At 35.5% G+C, this 22,537-nt stretch overlaps 1 protein-coding gene across 1 annotated transcript in view; it reads left to right on the top strand.

Moving 5' to 3' along the window:
• LOC136043780 (synaptojanin-1-like) overlaps positions 1 to 19,625 on the top strand; it is a 42,174-nt gene extending 22,549 nt beyond the window's left edge. The window contains exons 4-7 of the mRNA XM_065728694.1: positions 5,913 to 6,077; positions 9,993 to 10,137; positions 15,753 to 15,839; positions 18,944 to 19,625. Coding sequence (XP_065584766.1) covers positions 5,913 to 6,077; positions 9,993 to 10,137; positions 15,753 to 15,839; positions 18,944 to 19,174 — 628 coding nt within the window. The 3' untranslated portion in view covers positions 19,175 to 19,625. The remainder of the gene's footprint in view (positions 1 to 5,912; positions 6,078 to 9,992; positions 10,138 to 15,752; positions 15,840 to 18,943) is intronic.
• The last annotated feature ends 2,912 nt before the right edge of the window (positions 19,626 to 22,537 follow it).

Here is a 22,537-nt window from a genome sequence, read left to right as displayed (position 1 = left end):
AATTCTTCACAATCCAGAAAGTTGGCAAAGTTTTGTTGCTTCGTTTAGTTACTGCATCAAAGTAACCTGTATGAAGGAGGTCAAACTTACCCCATAGTCTGGGATGACATTGACACCCCCCCCAGTAAATTCTATGCATGCAGAGATAAAAATTGCGTCACCCTAAGACAAGACAAAGGATACCTCTATGAATGAAAAACCATACAAAACAAAACTGTTGTTAATAGTTTATATGTGTCACAGTGGAACGCACGTTTTCTGCTTACAATGGAGAAATTCGACAATGTCAGTCTTACCCCATAGATAGAAGAAGTCTCTGAGAGAGGTATTTTTTCAAATTATTAGCGTAAACATGAAGAAAAGTACACCATACTTCAAATAATGTGGGGGAAAATTCCAATTAGTATCAGTCAAGTTATATTTTTATTTTTTGTTAATAAGTAGCCTTTATTGAAAACAGTAACTTCAATTGGTATTAAAGGAATTGAGATGGCAAACTTTTGTTCACTTAGACCCTAGTGTGATTCTTGTACAGACTGATGACGTGCTGAATTTGGGAAGATGGCATAGTGAAGAGACCTGCTCCAGAAACCTTCAATAATCTGGTAAAGATGTATATTTCTTCAACTTCGTCAATGTAATTTTTTTTTCGACCAGTCACATAAATAGTCAGCTAGGCTCAGGCAGCCAAGATATTTTATGCGAACAAGGTCAGGAGCATCAATTTGCAAAAGAATCATTTTTGCATAGCGAAAAGAAAGCAGTTAACTTTGTATCCGGTGGATTCAGGGCTCCTTGTTGTACGTTGGATTCCGAAAAATAAACACGTTGACCATTCTGTAAATGTAACGCTAAGTGAACAACAGCTGGACTACGTTCATGTATCGGAAATGAAAGAATTCGCCAAACAGCTTCATTACTGCTTATGTATCTTCCAGCCTGATATTGTACGATTTCGTCGATATCTTTGATTTCGGACTGCAAGCCAGAAACTGCCATCTCACTGCCTTTATTGACGTATTTATATATGTAGTTGATTGCCTTTACGGAGTTACAGTATTCAACGTTTATGTGTGCATTAAATATTTTTGATAATAATGGGGAATAAAGAACAACCCACTGGTTATCTACTTCGATGGTGGTACCGTTACGCTTCTTTATTATTGCTGTTTTACCACCATCTTCAGTAGATCTTCTTCTATATTGTGGGTAACCATCATTGCCAGTAATTGTGTTGGATACTAAAAGTCGAGGATATTGCTTTGTGCACCTTCCTTTGGCCATGCATGGTGAATTTTCGTTCAGTGCACCGCAAGCTCCATGTATCATATTTTTTACAACAATATCATATAACCCCTTATCGACATTTTCATCAGGTATTTCAGCGGAAATCACATCATCAATTTCGTTTGAAGTAATTTTATTATTTAGCCATATTTGTATATATGCGTGTGGCAAACCTCGTTTTTGCCATTCCACTGAGTACATCCAGCATCGCACTGACCCAAACACTTCAAGTTTTACTATCAGTGATTTCAACTTTTGCCGGAAGACACGGGCCGTAATGTCATGTCTATGATCCGCCGATTGTCCTTGAAGTAAAAGCTGCTGTATCTTGTCCCAAGATTGATTACTTGTAAATGTAATAAATAAATCTGGACGACCATAGAGACGAACATACGCAATAGCATCTTGAGCATATTCATGCATATGACGGGGACTTCTTCGGTGGGGCAGAGTTGTTCAAGCACAGTAATTTTGGTACTAAGACTACCATTCATATTCCAGGAGACGAAACGCTTGTCAATATAAAATTCATTCATTTTGGGCGTTTGAGGTAATTAACTTCACTGACTTGTTAGATGGGCAGCTAGCATGGTAGCATGTGTGTCGGGTGCTTGTACAGCTTAGGCACCGCATCGCATTCTGGCTGGCATTTTCTTTCGTTGCTCCATGGTTATTTTGAGCACAATGGGCACACTTCGATACGTTTTTGCACTGGGCCGCTATGTGGCTAGATTCATGGCAGTTGTAGCAACGTTTCGGAAGAAAGCCAAATTCTCGAATTCTGAATCTTTCAAAGCCCACTTTCATTGACAGTTTTGTGGCAGTATCAAGGGATTCACGACTTGGAAAATAAAGCTTGAATGCGCGTGATTTTCCACATTGTTCGGCTTTCTCACATCCAGAAACTAGACTTTGAATGACCTCTGCGTCAAGGGGTTCAGGAATCCCTTTAATCAGTCCTATGTACAAAGGGGTTTTTACTTTGGCATCGGATTCTGAATTTTTATTTTTGATCGCTAGTGCTATTTTTTCTTTCGTAGCCTTGTGAGCTACAGTCATGCGCCAACCATTCCTTCCAGGCCTTTGTTCAACTTTGGAGGCGTCTAGAGCTTCGCCACATGCAGATTCGATAAAGTTTTTTCGTTCCAGTGGTGTTTTCAAGGGTGGAGGGTTTTTTACAACGACTGAGTATGATAGCTTTTGCGGAGCGTAAAGTTCACTAGAGGGGCTGGTATGAGTAGAAACGTGGAACTCACCTTTGTTAATACGTTCCATAAGGCCGTCAAAACGACGACACATGTCGTTTACTTTAGTAGTTATACATGCATTTATCTCCTCCATACAAACCGGGACTTCTGTAGGTTCAAAAATAACGAAGGTAGGCAAGGCACGATTTTCCTTTGCTGACTTGACAATGAATTTGGCTATATCCAAAACATTTTCATCATCTTTCAGAGACTTGCGAAAGGGGTCCGGTAGACCAGATTTTAACAGCAAGTTCTTTTGCACTTAGAATGTCATCTCTACTGAACTGGTGTGACATCAGTTGGAAAAATTGGTGAAGCAGAAATATTTCGTATTACTCAAGTTTCATTATTATCCCTTCGGAATCATTCCCAAGATGAAGAGCGTGTGGCTGAGCTGCGACGACTTCTAAGCTCAGGAATGTTTTACTTCTCATGGAATGACAATAATGAGACAAATGGCATCACTCTGTGCTCAAAGACAAGCTAATGGAGCTCCAACTGACAGCCGTTTTTTCTGGTAAGGAATGTATTATAAAATTTTCAAGGTGGCGAATATGGTCCACACGTCACACGGTCTTTTTACCAAAGCAGCCACTCTACTACTACTACTACTACTACTACTACTACTACTACTACTACTACTACTACTACTACTACTACTAATAATAATAATAACTCACTGCAGCACCAAGCCGCCTGATGCCAACACAGCTACGCACGCTCCTCCTTCAACCTATTCTATTTAAAGCCTCCCTCTTTACACCCTCCCAGGAAGTTCCCATTTCCTTTAAATCTTTGTTTATGACATCCTCCCAACCCAGACAAGGACGACCTGCTTTCCGTATAGCCCCAGACGGTTGGCCAAAAAGGACAATCTTCGGTAATCTGTCATCCTTCATCCGTAGAACGTGGCTTACCCATCTCAACCTTTCTTTCATTATAGCCCTAGAAAGCGGGATTGAACCACATTTTTCGTACAGCCTACTGTTTGAAATACGGTCAGTCAGCCGGGTACCCAGAACAATCTGTAGGCAATTTCTATGGAAAGCATGCTCGGTCTCGCTATTTTTACCAGTGCGCTTGCGGACTGGGAAGATTTTAGAAATTGTGCCATGCGTCCCAACATTGGAAGCAACGGTTTCATGAAATTCCTTTTTTTTGTAAATAGACGTTCTTTTTCTTGCTTCCCTCTTCGGGTTTTAATAGTTTTCAATGGGGTGTTAGGATTTCGGTGAAACGAAAGCTTGGCTTTTTGTAGATATACCAATTTTTACCATGGGTCTTCCCTCATGGATGAAAAAAAACACTAAGATGCCAGAATTGAGGGAACATTCTGTTGCTTCCATAACATAGATATAGCAACTTTGTGCAATTGTACATTAACCATGGATGGTTCAGTGCTATAATGCTTTGCTACCACTGGGATAGCTAGCACTCGATTCCCATTCGGTACATATTTTAGAATTATTTGAAAGTTTGAAATACTTTTTATTAGAACAAAAAGTTTTATTTTAATATAGTTTGGAGGGAAGGGTGAGGCTAATGAGCCAAATATGGCCCTAGACTATGTACAAAAGCTTGCTCTTTGTTAAATTACCATTATTAGATATTATGAACCTACGGCTGATGAGAAATCCCCCCCCCCCCCAAAAAAAAAAATCATAAAGTATGCCATATTAGACATGCCTGTTTATTCAAAGATTAATAATTCGCAAATGGCTAAATCTTCGTGTAAATTTGTATGTATATGAGATGCTACGCTTTCATTCTATCTGACACCTGACGTCCATTGAAAACTATAATTTAGTTGATGAGAAAGTAAAAAAAAAAATCGTATATGTCCCAGCTTACATGTAAATATGCCTGTTCGTTCTTAATTGTTAATACCAGAGAAATGGTTAAATTCACTGTCATAATGGTATATTTTTGAAAAGCCAAGTTTTTATTTTATATAAGCAACACCCCTTGAAAGTTATAAAGAACTTGATAAGAAAAAGTATGTTTATATACTAAAAAAAGAAAATTACACGAAGCCGTTGGTTCCAATTTTGGGACGATTGGTACTGTTTCTAAAATTTTTACACTGTGCAAGCGCACTGGTAATAGCGAGATGGGGCTTACAAAACAGTTTATGGTAGTTATTTTAAAAATTTAAGCACATGAAATACGACCTTCATAGGTACGGTGGTTTAAATTCATTTACACATTTTCATTTACGCAAATGGGACGTGTGGACAACATTATCCACGCTGAGTGTTTTCAAGTGCTACGTAGAAAATTTTATCCGTTGCAATTTTATGTGCATAATATTGCTTTGGGTAATATATTGTTCAAATATTTATCAGAAATTCCTGGGAAAGCATAAATTCAATTTCCGAATGAGCTTTCAGCAGGTAAAATTCTAGACAAGCTATTTTTGGCTATATTGGAAAGGGGTTATGTTAGGAAAATGAAACTTTCATTCATTAACCCAGGGCCAAAAACATTCTGGGAAGTTATAGCCAAGCTAGGCTACTATGTAAACCCTTAGTAAAATTTTAGTTGCTAAAATTCCAGCATGCGTTTATCCCCAGACCTTATCTCAGGGCAGGTGCATCGTTTTGTTTTTTTTTTGGGGGGGGGGGTAATTGTCCCCCAGTAATTTGGAAAAGCATACTACACAGCCCATACCCCTCGACTATCCGGATGTGAACTCCTCTTGCCCCCCTCCCCCAGTAAAAATGCTGGAAATTCGTCCCCATTTCAGGGACTGCATGGATCATATTAAATGTAAATGTAGAGTTTCGGAACCTTTCAACTGTGCTGAACAAAATGGCTCTCTGAAACCTTTGATCAAACGATTTTGGGGGAAAAAGAGACGCCTGATTTTTATTTCTTTTCAAATGAGCCCTCTCCCAGTGTTCTAGGATTGTTGGTTTGATGCAATTACACCTGGGAAAAAAATTAACACGCACCCATAATTTTTCTTCTGGTAAATAATACAAAATTCAACACTTTTGCAGATAGGGGCTTGAAACCTTTGAAAAATGTGTTGGAAAATATTCTTTTTTTTTTATTTAGTTGTAGTTTAGATATGGTTGGAAAATCGAGTTTATTGAAAATTGTCTTTTGTCTTCGGCATTGTAGTATCTACAGCCTGTGCAATTTTGGCCTGCTGGTATCCCATGGCTATATTGTGACTTAAGACGCGTAAATAAAGCCATTGGTACGTCCTGGTCAGAATGAAAAAGTTTAGCTAGAAGCCACTACTACTAGATTAGAAATCTTTTCGGATACTTGAAGCCTCCACTCCCTCTTCCTTGTTTTGCCAGTGTGATTGTATGTATATACGGAAACTCATTGGTAGTTTCATCTTGTTTAAAGCACTAATTTTTGTAGGAATAAGAGTTTCCACAGCTATTTTATCCGTTTTGGGATTGAAACTAACCAATGGCTAGTAAAGATAACCTGTGGCAGTGCTGAAATACGAACGGTGTATGCTGGCCATCTTCAGGCAAAGACGGCTGTTATATCAAGGCTTAGCTGTGAAAGAGTTGGAACGAGGTAAGTTTTTTTTTTCTTTTGCTTGTTGTTTTTTCTCCTTTTCTTTTTCTCTATTTTCTTTTTTTTGAGACTTTGCTTTCGGTTAACGGTCGTTTTTCCTCTTTTTTTTCTTTTTTTTTTGGAGACGTTCGTTTCGGAAGACATTCTTCTTTCCCTTTTTTCTTTTTTTTTGGAGATGTTCGTTTTGAAAAACATTTCTTTTTCCTCTTCCTCTTTTTTCCTTTTTTGGAAACGTTCGTTTTGGATGACGTTCTTTTTCCTTTTTTCTCTTTTTTTGGAGACGTTCCTTTTGAAAAACATTCCTTTTCCCTCTTTTCTTCTTTTTTTCTTTCTTTTTGGAGACGTTCGTTATGAATAACGTTTCTTTTTCCTCTTTTTTCTTTTTTTGAGACGTTCTTTTTGAAAAGTTCCGTTTTCCTCTTTTTTACTTTTTTTGGAGATGTTCCTTCTGGATAACGTTCTTTTTTCCTCTTTTCCTCTTTTTCTTTTTTTTGAAGACGTTAGTTTTGAAAAACATTCATTCTTCGTCTTTCCACTTTTTTTTTCAAGGCTTTCGTTTTATAAACGTTCTTTTTTTTTCTCTTTTCCTCTTTTTTTCGAGACGTTCGTTATGAAAACCATTCCTTTTTCCTCTTTTCCTCTTTTTCTCCTTTTTTGTAGACGTTCTTTTTTCATCTTTTTTCCTATTTTTGAAGACGTTCGTTTTGAAAAACATTCATTTTTCCTTTTTTCCTCTTTTTTTCGTTTTTTGGAGACGTTCGTTCTGGATAATGTTCTTTTTTCCTCTTACGCCTATAAACATTTTCCTAAATTCAGGTAGCATTTATTTTCAAATAATCAAGGGTATCCTGAGGTTACCATTCACACAGTCCATGGCCTTTTTCAGAGGGACCTGGATCCTATTGTCAAAAGTTTGCTTTTACTGAGAACTTTCACTTCATAAACTATACATAGCGACTAGCTTAATCTATTCGAACAACCACCAAATTTCAGTAACCATGTCAAGTTAAAAAATGATTCTTTTTCGAAGAACGTTCTTTCTCCTCTTGTAGTGTAACTAAAATCAGATAGCATCCATTTTCAGATAACGATGGATTTCGTCATGCTTTTGATGCCTTTGATGGTTTCAAAAGGGGAATAGTAACCTTAGGAAATCCTCAATAGAGGAATTTCTAAGATTGTGATTCCACCCAAGGAAAAAATTCGCTTAGTCAATAGAGTATTTCCTAAGGTTACCATGATGGATTTCGTAAGCCTACAATAATGGATTTCCTAAGGTTACCATGATGGATTTCGTAAGCCTACTATAATGGATTTCCTAAGGTTACCATGATGGATTTCGTAAGCCTACTATAATGGATTTTAAGGTTACCATTCCCTCAAGGATAAAAAAAAATCGCTTACTCAATAGAGTTGCTAATAAATAAATAGATTTAAAAATCTGTAAAAGTAAAATAAATAAAAGAAAATAGTTTTTCAAAGCTATTCACCTAGTTTTCAGCTTGTCGTAAGGTTACTGATGGAAGATTAATTTCATATTTTCTGTTGATGAAATTATTTCAGGTGCAGGTTTTTATTATGAAATTCACAGTCTCGTGAAAACCAGAAATGCATGGATAAGTCCAACTTGGCTGTTGAATGAAAAAAGGAGAAGCTGCTAGAGGGAAAATATCAGGGAGAGAGGGCTTTGGAGAGAGAGTGACAGGAATGCTAATAAATCACTGGACCTGGTGGTTGATCTGAACGAGTGGCGTCTTTGTGTATGTTCTCCCACCTCTCTCTCCCTTCTCCTCCTCTTTGTTTCTCCTCTCTCTCCCCTTCTCTATTTCTGCCCCCCTCTCTCTCCCTCGATTCTCTCTTTCTCTCCCTTCTCGTTCTTCCCTCCCTCTCTCTCTATCTTATCTCTTTTCTTCTATCGATATATCTGTCTATGTACTTACATCTATCCTCTCTCTCCTCTCTTTCTTTTTGAAATACCAATTCAGACTTTTGAGTAAATTTATAATTTCTGGTGCTCCTCTTATAAAAAAATAGTGTTATACAAATATAATTAATGACACCGGGCTAATGGGCTAATGAGTGACACCAACAGCAGATTTCTAATTTTCTCATCATAATAATTGCTAACTTCTTCTTTATGAATGAGGTCAGTCTGGACTAAGTTGTCAGGAGCTTGTTCATTCACAGACTTTCTTAATAAAACACATTCAGTTTCCTATAGGCTATTTAAAATGCACTCCCAACTTGATTGTATTTGTTAGAATTTAAACTTACTTATCATTCGAGTCGGGAAGCTGTTGTATTAAGACAACATTCCTTATATAATTTGAGAAGTTCAGTTTATTGAATTGCAATAGAAAAAGTAGAGTGCTTAACTATACCGTCTTAAGCCTTTTTTCTTTAATAATTTTAGGATCTATGTAGGAATAGCGTATTAACATATATATACTATGTTAACATGTTACTATATTAACTATAGTATCATGTATATAATCAACAGGTACCTACGTAGTAATTTATTTGACGGCCGGGGAAAATCCGGATATTTTATGATGTCCTTGCTCCAAATAGTCCCCTGTGTGTGTGGCAGCGTGCCGCCATGTGAAAATAAAGGGGGTAAAATATCAGTTAGTATTTATACTTAAAATCTTTACCTTAAAGTGGTCTATGCTTGAATATATCTAGAATAGCTTTTCATTACATTTTATTCTGTTTTCAGAGGAATTGAATTTTTTGTCATTTACGAATAATATAGGTAACTTATAAGAGCGGAATCAGGTGCTAATGTTGACAAAAAAGGATGTCAACGCCATCTAAAATTTGGTGTCTCTTAGTATGTTCCCAAGCTTTGTAATCGTTTTCTGTCAGAAGCTGAGAATTGATGACTACACTAACTTTACCAACTACATCTATTAAAAATAAGGTTTCTTATTGTTATACTGACATAATTGCACAGAAAAAAAATTGCACTCAAATAAAGTTCCCATGCTCTTTGGTCCGTTATATAGTTTTTTGAGTGGACCCTTTTAATTATGATAAATAACTTAATCTATAATGAAGATTCCAGTACCCACTAATTATCAGTCAATGTATTATGTTCTATTTAAGTTGCTATTCCTATTTCCTGTATTCTCTTTAGTTTTATCCTAATGACTAATGACTAATTGACTAATTATCAGTCAATGTATTATGTTCTATTTAAGTTGCTATTCCTATTTCCTGTAATGTCTTTAGTTTTGTCCACATGCGTTTTATCTCACTTTAAAACTCCATTCCCGGCAGTGCTAATCTAAATCATTCCTTTATATTTTTAGGTCTTTCGGATGTTTCTTCATGTGTATTATAATCTCTTTTCTGACTCTTATTTGCTTTGTACTTTCTCCTGTTTCTCAACCTCATTTATTTCTTGGTAAGGAATTGTTTCTAAGTGAGGTTGGATGCCTAGTAATCAGAGAATATAATAGTAATCACATTCCAATTTTTGATTACCTGAAATTTGTTTTTATTTACATACGTCTTGTACGCTAAACAGGGCAGTATGTACACCCTCTACAAAGCTAGTAACATTTTTTTTCTACGATTTTGTTGGTTTCTCGGGGCTATGAATATGATTCGATAGGCGTGTATGTGCAATTGAAATTACGGATTTTTTTTTTTTCCCTTGCTATTTCTATATGGAGATGTAACAAGAACCATAATTACTTAATATAAGTGAAATCCCCTCATTTGCGGCTTATTATATGTTAGTGTTTATTAACTGCTGGCCCTGTGTTTCTTATATTTTATTTTGTAAGTAAGAGGGCCATTTAGTCGGAGTTTATTCTTGACTTCGGCAGCTTGTGTCAATAAAATGATTTTATTTTTTTTTATTTTTTTTTTTTATCTGACGAATAATGTTGTTTTTCCTTTTGACAGGTTCAATGTTCGTGGAGTGAATGATGACGGAAGTGTTGCGAATTTTGTTGAAACGGAGCAACTTATTTATGTTGACAATCAAATAACGTCGTTTCTTCAAGTGCGCGGTTCTATTCCTCTGTTTTGGGATCAACCAGGAGTACAGGTATTTCCGTTATGGAGCGTTGCCTAGAAATTCTATTTTTTTTAGGGGGAGGGGAGCTCTGTTTCAGAAATTTTGCGGCCGCCGGAACCAAATTTATGCTTTGTCAATAACTCGCTAGGCAATATCCTCTGAACAGCTAACTATCTCCTCAGTTCGACAATAAGGACCTGAGATAAACTTATTTAATATCAGCATTATTTCTTTTCCTATTTAAATACTGTGGAGTTGAATAGTTGAAGAATAGTTTTCATAAAAATTATTTTTGTGTTTTGTTTTCATCTCTTTTTAACTATCCTGGACGGGGTGAATAATTCCTAGAAATTGTCAATCACTCTTTTGACACCATCTTTGTCAATAACTCGCTAGGCAATATCCTCTGAACAGCTAGCTATCTCCTCAGTTCGACAATAAGGACCTGAGATAAACTTATTTATATCAGGATTATTTCTTTTCCTATTTAAATACTGTTGAGTTGAATAGTTTGAAGAATAGTTTTCATAAAAATTATTTTTGTGTTTTGTTTTCATCTCTTTTTAACTATCCTGGACGGGGTGAATAATTCCTAGAAATTGTCAGTCACTCTTTTGACACCATCTTTGTCAATAACTCGCTAGGCAATATCCTCTGAACAGCTAACTATCTCCTCAGTTCGACAATAAGGACAATCTATGTCAACCTTGAACCGGTTGATTCTTCAAGATAAATTTGACAAGTTTTTCTATAACAATTTACGGTTGTAAGTAGTTTTTATGTCTGTTCAGGAAGGAAAAAAATTCACATTTCAAAATATAAATAAGATAGATAGATGTTTATTAAAAAAAAAATCCTATCACAAGTCCGGAAAGGCTGAATTCACATTTTGGAGCCGTAACAGAACAATATAAGCAAAAAAATTCATTAAAAAAATATGACAATGAAAAAAAATAGCAAACAAGGCCAAATGAACAATATCAGAATGACTAGCATTCCTTAGTCAAAAATAACTGTCAGAAATAAACTAGTTGACGAAATCTAGAGATCGCTACAATGGTTCAAAAAGAGAACAAAAAATGCTACCAAATGAAGAGATCACAAAATCCTAAAATAAAACTTTAAATTAGCAAGTGCATCAAAATGAAATATTTTAGGCCCCTGGTTTTATTGTTTAGTCTATTCACAACTGGAAACTGGAATCTTTTTTACGGATTTTTCTTTTGGTTCTTTAAGATTTTGTAATTATTAAAGATTTGTTTCTTAACTATTGAATAAAATTTTAACTAATAAGATTTTTTTTGCGTAAGTTCTCCCCATACATGACGCATGAAACAAAGAAAAGAAAGGATATAATAAATGAAAAATTAAATAAAATAGGTGAGCAAAAACGAGGGTTTTTCAGCCAGTAGTAAACTATGAAAACGAAAACAAGCAAGTATTTCGACGAGGTCCGCCGCCAAGTCGTCCTCAGTGCTCAGAAAAAAAAAACAAAAAATAAAGACAAAATCTAACCTTTTGGCGTCCTATAACCAACTATCAATAAATAAATGAAACTCAAAACGAACAAATAGCCGAGTCAAACTCGAAACGAGCTAACAATAACATGAGTAGGGTTGACAACCCCCATGCCTTCTTAAGACCAGAACATAATTTATAATTTACTGAAAAAACAAACAAATGACGGTGGATTTGTCAATTAAATTGACATGTACTGACAATTTTTCTTTAAAGTTTTGATAATTTTTCGTTTATGAAAGTAAGGAAGGTGAAAACAAAAGTTCGTTACATAAGTTAATTCGTAAGACATATATTTATTACTAATAAAAATATTCGAAAAAAAATTAAAAAGTTCTAGTTGTATTTTTAAATAACCAAAATTGTAGGACAACTAGGCCTCCTCACCACCCCTTTTTTTTTATCAAAATCGTCCGATTGAAACTATGAGAAAGCCATATAGCCAAAAAAAAAAATAAAAAAATGCAAATTTCCTTTTAATTATTCATGTGCGGGGAGCCAAAATCAAAACAGGCATTAATTCAAAAACGTTCAGAAATTAAATAAAAAAAAACAAGTTTTTTAACGACAACGATATTTTTTTCAAAATCGTCCTAACAAAAATATGAGAAAGCCATTTATAAAAAAAAAATAATAACATCCAAACTTCGTTTTAATTATTCATGTGGGTGAGCCAAAATCAAAACATGCATTAACTTTAAAAATTTCAGAAATTAAATAAAAACACAAGTTTTTTGTAACTGCAAGTAAGGAGCGACATTAAAACTTAAGACGAATAGAAATTATTCCTTATATGAAAGGGGTTGTCCCCTCCTCAACGCCTCGCTGTTTACGCTAAAGTTTGACTCTTTGTCACAGTTCTACCTTTTAAAACAATAAAAAACTTTAGCGTAAAGAGCGAGGTGTTGAGGGGGGGGGGGGCAATCCTTTCATATACGGAATAATTTCTGTTCGTTTTAAGTTTTAATGTCGTTTCTTACTTCCAGTTTAAAAAAAACTTGTTTTTTTTTTAATCTTCTCTAAGAATCCATAATATGGGCTGCTATTTGTATGTTGGAAAAACTTTTTCAAAAATTCCTAATCCTGGCGCAAACAGTATTTTTTAATTTAATTTTATAGCTTCTGAAATTGATCTGAAAAATAAAACTTAATATCATTCCAAAAAGATTACATCTACGCTCTTTTACAACTTATCCCAAAATTTTCAACTTAATAGCCCGAGTCGTTCTCGATATATTGCTGAGGTGTCTTAACGGAAGCCATAAACGCAATGCCTTTTGATTTATTTTAAAGCAACATATAGTTTTAAAATATAATGGGCCAATTGCATAATTGTGGGGGGTTGACATGCCTAATATCCCTGAAGACATAGTTGCTGGACCGTTCTACTATGCTGAACCAAAGTGCTGTTTCAAAATTTTCACTGGGTGCATTTAGAAAATGAGTCGGCTTGAGAGAAGGGCTACTTGCCCTCTCATCTCTTGTTACTCTTAAAAAGAGCACCAGACACCCGCACTGTAATTGGAGCGCAAGGGGGAGGACTTCCCCCTTCATAACATTTAAAAACATTAAAATAAATAATTGTAAAAATATTTTAAACAAGTAAAAACAAAGTGAAAAACATTTAAAATATATTTTGTTTTCACTAAAGTGCAAATTATGTTCTGGTCTTGAGAAGGCATGGGGGCTGTCAGCCCTACTCATGTTAATTTTTACTCGTTTTGAGTTCGACTCGGTTTTTTATTGTATGATTTATTGTATGATTTTAATAAACAAAATACATTTAAAATGTTTCTTACTTTAATAAATTAAAAATTATTGAAACTTTAAGGAATGTATATCAGTATATGTATACTAAAATGACAATCCAGTCATTTTTTTTCCAGTAAAGTACAAATTATGTTCAGGTTTTGAGAAGGTATGGGGGTTGTCAAAGACATAATTTCAAGACCTTTCAACAAGACTGAACAGAATGGCTATCTCAAATTTTTAATTTCATGTGTTTTGGGAATTGATGGGTGTGGGGAGGGGGTGGCATATTGTCCCTCAATCACATCAGTTTCCAATCGATTGAGTCTTTTTTTTAAGTTTCTACGACAAAAATGGCCGTCTAAAAATTCTCATCAGATGTAAGTATGGAAATTACGAGGTTTGGGGGGGGGGGTGTATCCACCCACCGATCACTCTGAATGTTAAAAAGGGCACTAGAACTTCTCATTACCAATACAACGAGTCCCCTCCCTTTCTATACATACCTTATATGCCCCCAGGGCATAACTTATTTTGCCCTTAGGGCGGTGGGGGTCATCCTCAAAGACATAATTTCTGGTCCTTTCAACTACGTTGAACAAAAGGGATATCTCGAAATTTTTATTGGATGTGTTTGGAGAAATGGTGGGCTTGGGAGGGGGGTTAGTTGCCCTCCAATCATTTTCGACTATTTAAAAGGGCACTCGCTCTTTCAATTTCCAACCGAATGAGCTTTTTTCGAAGTTTCTTCAACAACAAATGGCCATCTCAAAATTTCTATAAATTGCATTTCGGGCAAATTCGAGGTGTGGGGATTATCCACCCTCCGATGACTTTTAACCTTAAAAAGGGCACTAGAACTTCTGATAATCAATCCATTGTACCCCATCCAAAGTTTAAGCGATTACCCTTTCTGTATATTCCTTGTATGTGCCCACGGCATAACTTACAACCCTTGCCGCCCGTGCCCTGAGGGCTGTGGGGGGTTGTCATCCTCAAAGACACATTTCTGGACCTTTCAATTACGTTGAATAGAATCGCTATCTCAGATTTTTTATTGAATGTGTTTAGGGAAATGTTGAGCATGGGAGGGGTTAGTTGCCGTCCAGTCTTTTCAACTATTAAAAAGCGAACTAGCCCTTTTCATTTCCAATCGAATGAGCTCTTTTTGAAGTTTTTACGACAACAAATGGCCATCTCAAAATTTCTATCAGATGCATTCCGGGAAAATACAAGGTTGGGGGGGGGGTATCCACCCCCCGATCACTCTGAATCTTGAAACGACCACTAGAACATCTGATTTCCAATCAAATGGGCCCATTCCGGAGATTTTACGATCACCTTTTCTATGTACCTTATATGCCCCCCAGGGTATAACTTACCTTGCCCTGAGGGCTCTGGTAGAAGGGAGACTCACCCTCAAAGATGTAATTGCCGGACCTCTCAACAACGTTGAACAAAATGGCTATCTCAAATGTTGATTGAATGTGTTTAGGAAAATGGTGGGCATGGAAGGAGGGTTAGTTGCCCTCCAATTAATTTTGACTATTAAAAAGGGCACTGGCCCTTTCAGTTTCCAATCGAATGAGCTCCTTTCGAAGTTTCTACGACAACAAATGGTCATCTCAAAACTTCTCTATCAGATGCATTTTGGGAAAATACGATATGTATGTGGGGATATCCACCCTCCGATCACTCTGAATCTTAAAAGGGATACTAGAACTTCTTATTAGCAACCCAATGAGCCCCCTCTGACATTAATGCGATCACCCTTTCTATATATACTCTAAATGCCTCCAGGGCATAACTTACAACCCTTGCCCTGAGTGTTGTGGGGGGGGGGGTCATCCTCGAAGACATAATTTCCGGATTTATTCAACTAAATTGAACAAAATGGCTATCTCAAAAGTTTTATTGAACATGTTTGGGGAAATGGTGGGCGTGCGAGGGGGGCTAGTTGCCCACCAATTTCTTTTGACTATTAAAATGGGCGCTAGCACTTTCTATTTCCAATCGAATGAGTCCTTTTTGAAGTTTCTACGACAACTCCTTCGATACGAAGTGCCCTGGTCTAAAAAAAAAAAAAAAAAAAAAAAAAAAAAAAAAAAAAAAAAAAAAAAAAAAAACTACCTATGATATGCTTTTCTCTTAGTTTTATTTACTCCGCAATGTTTTTCTTTGAGTATTAAGTCGACTAATATTAATTTTTGTATGTTATTTTAATTTTTTTTATAGATATTTATTTTATTTGTATTTATGTCTTATTTTATATCTTATATTTTAATTTTATCTATAAAATTGTTATTTTCATTTTTATATTAACTCCTAACAATTTTTTTAGATAATATAAAAAACTATAATTTTTTGTTTTGTTTTAGGTGGTGGTAAAGTTCCCAGCAGACTACCCCTATTCTCCGCCACATGTAAGATTTGTTACTAAACTGTGGCATCCCAATGTTTATGAAGTAAGTACCCGTTTTCATGTTATTCTTTATTGTTGAAGTAGAAAAGATGTAGGTAATCACCCCTATTTGGATTTTGTTTATTTCCAATTTATTTGTCTTCATTCCTTCCCTTTTTCCTCATTTTGAGTCTTTAGTCATTGAGTCTTGAGTCATTTTAGTCTTGCCAGGCAAGAGTCAAAATACATTTACTTCAAGCATTGATGCTACGGTCATGTAAATTTCCTTCTCTTCATTTAGTAAAATGATGTGCAACCCTTTTTCTACCTTTTTTCTTTTTTCAATCCTTTTTTCACGATGTGCAACCGTTTTTCTACCTTTTTTCTTTTTTCAATCCTTTTTTCACAACCTTTTTCTGGCTTTACAAGCATCTGGCCTCATATTTCGCTTAAAACAAATTCAAAGAAATGCTATTATAATTTATGGTAATAGTAAAAGGTACCTGGAAAAATATGGGGAATGTAAGCAGGATGGGTGTGCGAAAGCACACAGTGACTGACCCCCTACCTTCCCCCCTCCCCCCCAATTTGACTTCCTGGTTGAAGGGCCACGCAGCGAAGATCACACACCGCTGGTTTGGACCTTAAGGGTCTAGTGCCGTCATACTTACTTACTTGTTTTTTTTTAAGATTTAACTTTTATCGTTTGGGCTCTAAAATTCAGTTCTACACCTTTTTTCTCAAAATGTTTGATACATAGACACCATTCCATAGAAAGAAAAAAACTCAAAATAGTCGAATGGCGTAATAAATGGAAAAACGAGATGGCATCAAGATAATGAGCCTGTCTGCTTGTTTCCTATGGCAGGAATGTCGTTTGGGATAGGTGAAGGGGGAATTAGGCCCTTACTAATCAAGGCTTTTTGACTCCTCCTCCCCCGAAATGTAAAAAAAAATATATATTCCAAAGCTTAAACATTCATGAAAACATGCTTGAGTAAAAATGCTTTCACTTGTCTTGCCATCCTTTGCTATTCCAGAAAGACTATGGACCCTTTAACCCCCTTCCCTGCCTTCCCTCATGAGCTGACAAACATTTTCTTTGCTTATAAAAATTAGCTGTTTGTTTATGGGTTTTGAAGCAGATAGATGGGTAGGAAACCCTCTCCCAAGGAGAATTGAAGGACCCCTTCTGTCTAAAGACTCCGGAAAAAAATGTTAATAACCTTGCAGAGATATACGGAAGGAGGGGAGCACGGACCTCTATCGGAAATCGGAAATTATGCTGGATTTCTGAGTGCTTCCTATTCAAATAATCAAATTAAATTTGTCTTTTTGATAGCCTCCCCCTCCTGAAAAATTTCCATGTACGTGCTTGCGAGCTTGGATGTAAGAACATTGTCCTCTAAAATGTCATTTGCTCCATTTCCTTCTTGCTTTAAAGTTGTAGGTCTATCTGTGTTAATTTCAATTAATTAAGTTAATGTGCATTGTTTGTTTCTTCCTCAAATCGTTTCTGTCATTGAACCAGAGTTTCGAAACTGGCCTTACGTATCCCGGGTCTCTAACCGAGTCTCTCGGCCATTGTGATTTAATTTATAATTTCTATTTATAAATTTTTCGGATTTTAACTTTTGTTTTTCATCGTACAAAGAATGTGTCAAGTGTTTTTTCATAAGACGGCTATATTTATTCTTGAGGGATATGAAAAAGAAACAGCTAACGGTTACTTCTGTAAAGTAACCCTTAAAATAATTTATCAATTTTTTTCAGTCTTCTTTAAATTGTCCCTTAACAGATTTTTAAATCTGTACTTTATTCGCTATTATTGTTGAATTTAAATCCACATAGGGGCCTTTTTTCGCCTATTTCTACCTATTTTTAGTTCAATATACTGGACAGAAAGTAAGTGAAAATAAATCGTGAAAGCGACTGTTTAGTGTCTGCACAATCTATTTAAGTGTTTGTGCCACTATTTACTGTTTCGTGTTAGCATTATTATATAGTGTTTAGTGTTTTCACCACTATTTAGTTTTAGTTTTTTCCACCTATATTTCGTTTTTGAGCCATCAGAATGATACAGGAATCGTTGAAAAGTTCATAGATATCTAGAAGTATATATTTTTATAATTAAGTTCTATAAAATTTTGTCATTGTTCACATAAGTGTGCCCCTCAAAGAGTGGTGGGACCGGAGTTAACAACAGGTATATTCTTGCACCACCCTGCATGCCTTTATGAATACGGATTATAGCACATCCCGCACATCCGGATTATAATCTGGGATGACAAGCACTTCCGGGATTATAATTTTTCTTTTTCACTCTAAATCTGGTATCCAACAGTTTCGTTAATTATGCGTTGAACCTCTTAGTTTAATTTTGCATGGAACCAAATTTCAAATTTAAAAATAATATCGTTATTATATACGTAATGTGTATGTGGAGGGGGCAAATAACTGACAAGTACAAAAATTGTACTAATGCGTGTGCAATACTACTAACAATAACTGAATATTCCAGCAAAAGAGATATCAGTATCTTTTTAAAGACTGGTAGTTATGATTTTTAAAAGTTAAAATATTATGATTTGACACACTTTTAAAAAAAATGGAGAAGGGAGGAGAAATTGGACATATTAGAGGTAGGCCTACAACTCCCATACACACACACATGCGTGTACAATTGTACTAATGCATGTGCAATACTACTAACAATAACTGAATATTCCAGCAAAAGAGATATCAGTATCTTTTTAAAGACTGGTAGTTATGATTTTTACAAGTTAAAATATTATGATTTGACACAATTTAAAAAAAATGTAGAATGGAGGAGAAATTGGACATGTTAGAGGTAGGCCTACAACTCCCATACACACACATGCGTGTGCAATTTGGGGAGTGTTTTCGTAAGATTTTTCTTGCGATTTCTTCTTTGTTTGTCATAATCTTTATCTGATCTCTCAAAATTTGAAATGTATCCTGAATCCCACCTGCGCAAAGAAACTCGTCCAAATAACCTTGCTCCTATAGTTCTTCTTTTTTTTTTCAAACTGACAAAAAATAAGTGTTATTTTATATGCGTTCCGTAAATTTTTAACTAAATTTGCTCTAAAAAAATTCCTTCTATAACAACTATTTTTGTAACAGTCTTGTCAAATTAAATTTTAGAACGGTGACTTGTGTATATCAATCCTACATCCTCCAGTGGATGACCCACAGAGTGGTGAATTGCCTTGTGAGCGATGGAATCCCACCCAAAACGTTCGGACAGTTCTGCTAAGCGTCATCTCTTTACTGAACGAGCCTAACTGTTCATCTCCTGCCAATGTAGATGCCTCTGTAATGTACAGGAAGTGGAAAGAGTCAAAGGATAAAGAATATGAAAACATTATAAAGTGAGTTCACCTTCTTTATAAAGTTATTTTTTATATTATTTTAAATTTAGTTGGCTTTCTTTTTTTTCTTGAGAGGGAGATATGGATGATGATCAGGGTCGCCACCCCCAGTGACGTATCACTATTCCTAGTGATTTGCTTAAACAAAAAAAAATCACTAAAGTTACACATAAATCACAAGATTACTGAAGAAAAGGTGTCCCCTCTTCAACGACCCGCTCTTTACGCTAAGTTTGACTCTTTGTGACAACTCAACTTTTTAAAACAATACAAACTTTAGCGTAAAGAGCGGGGCGTTGAGGAGGGGGCATCCCCTTTCACATAGGGAATAATTTCTGTTTGTTTTCACTTTTAATATGGCTCCCTACTTTCAGTTTAAAAAACTTGTTTTTTTATTTAATTTCTGAAAGTTTTTGAATTAATGGATGTTTTGGTTTTGGCTCACTGCACATGAATAACTAAAACGAAATTTGTATTTTTTTTTTTTTTTTTTTTTTTTTTTTTTTTTTTTTTTTTTTTTTTTTTTTTTTTTTTTTTTGGCTAAATGACTTTCTCATAGTTTTCATCGGACGACTTTGATAAAAAAAAAATGGTGGGCTAGTTGCCCTCCAATTTCTGGTTACTTAAAAAGGCGACTAGAACTTCTTATTTTTTTACGAACGTTTTTACTAGTAATAAATATACGTAACTTACGAATTAACTTGCGTAACAAACTTTTATGTTTGTATATTTTTATTACGCATATGAGGGGGTTCGCCCCCTTGTCAACACCTCGCTCTTTCCAATAAAGCTTGAATTTTGTCCCAATTCTTTAAGGTTGACCCTGAATCACAAAGACCGTAGAATAAATAGTTGAAATTACTAAAAATACTTTAGCTTAAAGAGCGAGGTATTGAGGAGGAAACGAAACCCCTTATATACGTAATAATTTCTGTTCGTTTTGAAATTTAGTGGTCTTTCTTACTTCCAGTTGAATTTTTTTTAATTTATTTTCTCATTTAAAAAAAAAAAAATAATGTTAGAAAATCCTGCGCCCCCTTCATGGAAATTCTCTTCCCTCGTGATAAATTCCTCCATGAAAATATCCTCCAGCGTAACCCCTTTCCCCAACCCATCCCCCCCAACGCGAAAAAGTCCCCCTGAAAACGTCTGTACATTTCCCAATAGCTATTACTATATATTAAGAATGGTAAAAGTTTGTAAATTGCAGCCCCTCCCCCGGGGGATTAAGTCGTCCACAAATACATAGTTATTAGGTTTTTCGACTTTTCCGAACAAAATGGCTATCTCAAAATTTTGATCCGATGACTTTGGAAAAAAATGAGCATGGGCGGGGTCCTAGGCGCCCTCAAATTTTTTTGGTCACTTAAAAAGGGCATTAGAACTATTAATTTCCGTTGAAATGAGCCCTCTCGCGACATTCTAGGACCACTGGGTCGATACGATCACCCCTGGGAACAGTAAATAAACAAATGAACACGCATCCGTGATCTATCCTCTGGCTAAAAATACAAAATTCAACATTTTTGTAGATATGAGATTAGGATTCTCTGATACGCTGAATCTGATGGTGTGATTTTCGTTAAGATTCTATGACTTTTAGGGAGGTTTCCCCCTATTTTCTAAAATAAGACAAATTTTCTCAGGTTTTTAACTTTTGATGGGTAAGACTAAACTTGATGAAACGTATATATTTAAAATCAGCATAAAATACGATTCTTTTGAAGGCATCTTGAGAAGGGAACATGCTAATAAAAAAAGAAATTCTTATTTAATAATATCCAGAGAATTGTAGTTAACACTTTTTGAATCTGCTAACCCCTCTCCTTCCCCCTGGTGTGCAAATATACAGCCCATATTATGTATTTCCAAATATGTGTTGTTTTTTTCCATCAGTTTCATCAGCGTTTATTCAATTTACGGGCATTAAGTTGAAACAAGAGTGACGCAATGACGTATAGTGTGAGTTGTATATTTTCTCTATTTTTTGTTGTATATTTTGGGGTAAAGCATGATGGAAGCGCCTTAAAAATGTGTTAGTTACAATTTTTCTGCATATTCTGAAGTAAGAATTGTTTTCTTAACATGTTTCCTTCACGAGAACAACCTTGCATCAATATCAAAGTGTGGCTTTTCTATCCAGATCAGATTTTGAATGAGTCTAGTTAACTATGGAGCCAAATTAAGGTTGCTAATGAAATAAGAGGATATGTTTTCTTTCAGATTGTTTAAAAATAATTTAGGATTTAAGCTAATCGATGAGGTGCCCAACGTAATTATATACAGATGGAATGGTTCGAACCATTAGTGGTGGTTCTGGTCTCTCTTGTGCACGAGGCAAAATCTTGATTAGTGCCCTCCCCCTCCCTGTCTCCCAAAAATTTTCAGGCCAAGTTTTAACAAAATTTTCATTTATTTACATCAGAATAAATTTACTTTCAGTCTCCTTGCTTTTCAATGAATGGTGACTATTTGCTTATCAAACAGTTCGTGATTACGAATTTTGTGGTTTTTGCAAATTTAAATAACAATAACATAGGTTTTTTCCAAATTTAAATGTCTAACGCCAAACGTAACCGAAACTTTAAAAGCGGAATTTTTATAACAATAGTTACATCAAAAGAATTGTATTTTAATGCTGATTTTAAATATATCCGCCATCTGCGGACTAGGGCGATGATGGTGAATTCAAAGTATAATATTAAGCACATTTCAGACATTGATTCTGCTTTGTGCAAAAATATACAAATATAAAATAAATAAAAACATGTAAAAAAAACTCCACAAAACACTACCTGTAAAAACACTAGAAAACATACATTGCTGAGCTGGAGACTGATTGGACCCCCCTCCCAGCAATTATTAAGCTCATTCCAGACCGAGACGCCGTCTGTAATCTACACATGCGTCTTGATCTGAAGTAAGGTAATGGCCGTTTGTTATTGCTCCCACACCGTCCGCGTGCACATAGACTTTATCCGATATGGCTGACATGGCATTTTCTCGACTTTAAATGTATAATTTTTAAAATTTAAAGAGCGAATGGCCATGACACTCGCTCTTGGAACTAAGTTATTTTCTTCACAGTTCCTATAAACACTCATATCGAAATTTTCCTTTACATAGTGTTAAGGCACCCCTTTCCAGACTTCTTTGATACACAGTACACTTTCGGACCTGCAAGCTCACGATTAGATATCAAGTCGCTCTCCATCTCGAATTTTAAAAATAATGACTCAGTTGGGGCCTGGCGCTTCACTAGCTCCGGGAAATGGACTCGTCCTAGTTGGTGTAGTTCATTCGAGAGCTAATGTGCATACCATTTCCAAATCATCTAATAAGTTCTCTGTTTTAGCTTTTAACAATA

This window comes from Artemia franciscana, unplaced genomic scaffold, assembly GCF_032884065.1.
Source record: "Artemia franciscana unplaced genomic scaffold, ASM3288406v1 Scaffold_986, whole genome shotgun sequence".
In the NCBI taxonomy this organism is placed as follows: Eukaryota; Metazoa; Arthropoda; class Branchiopoda; order Anostraca; family Artemiidae; genus Artemia; species Artemia franciscana.
This window is presented reverse-complemented; position numbering and strand designations above follow the sequence as displayed.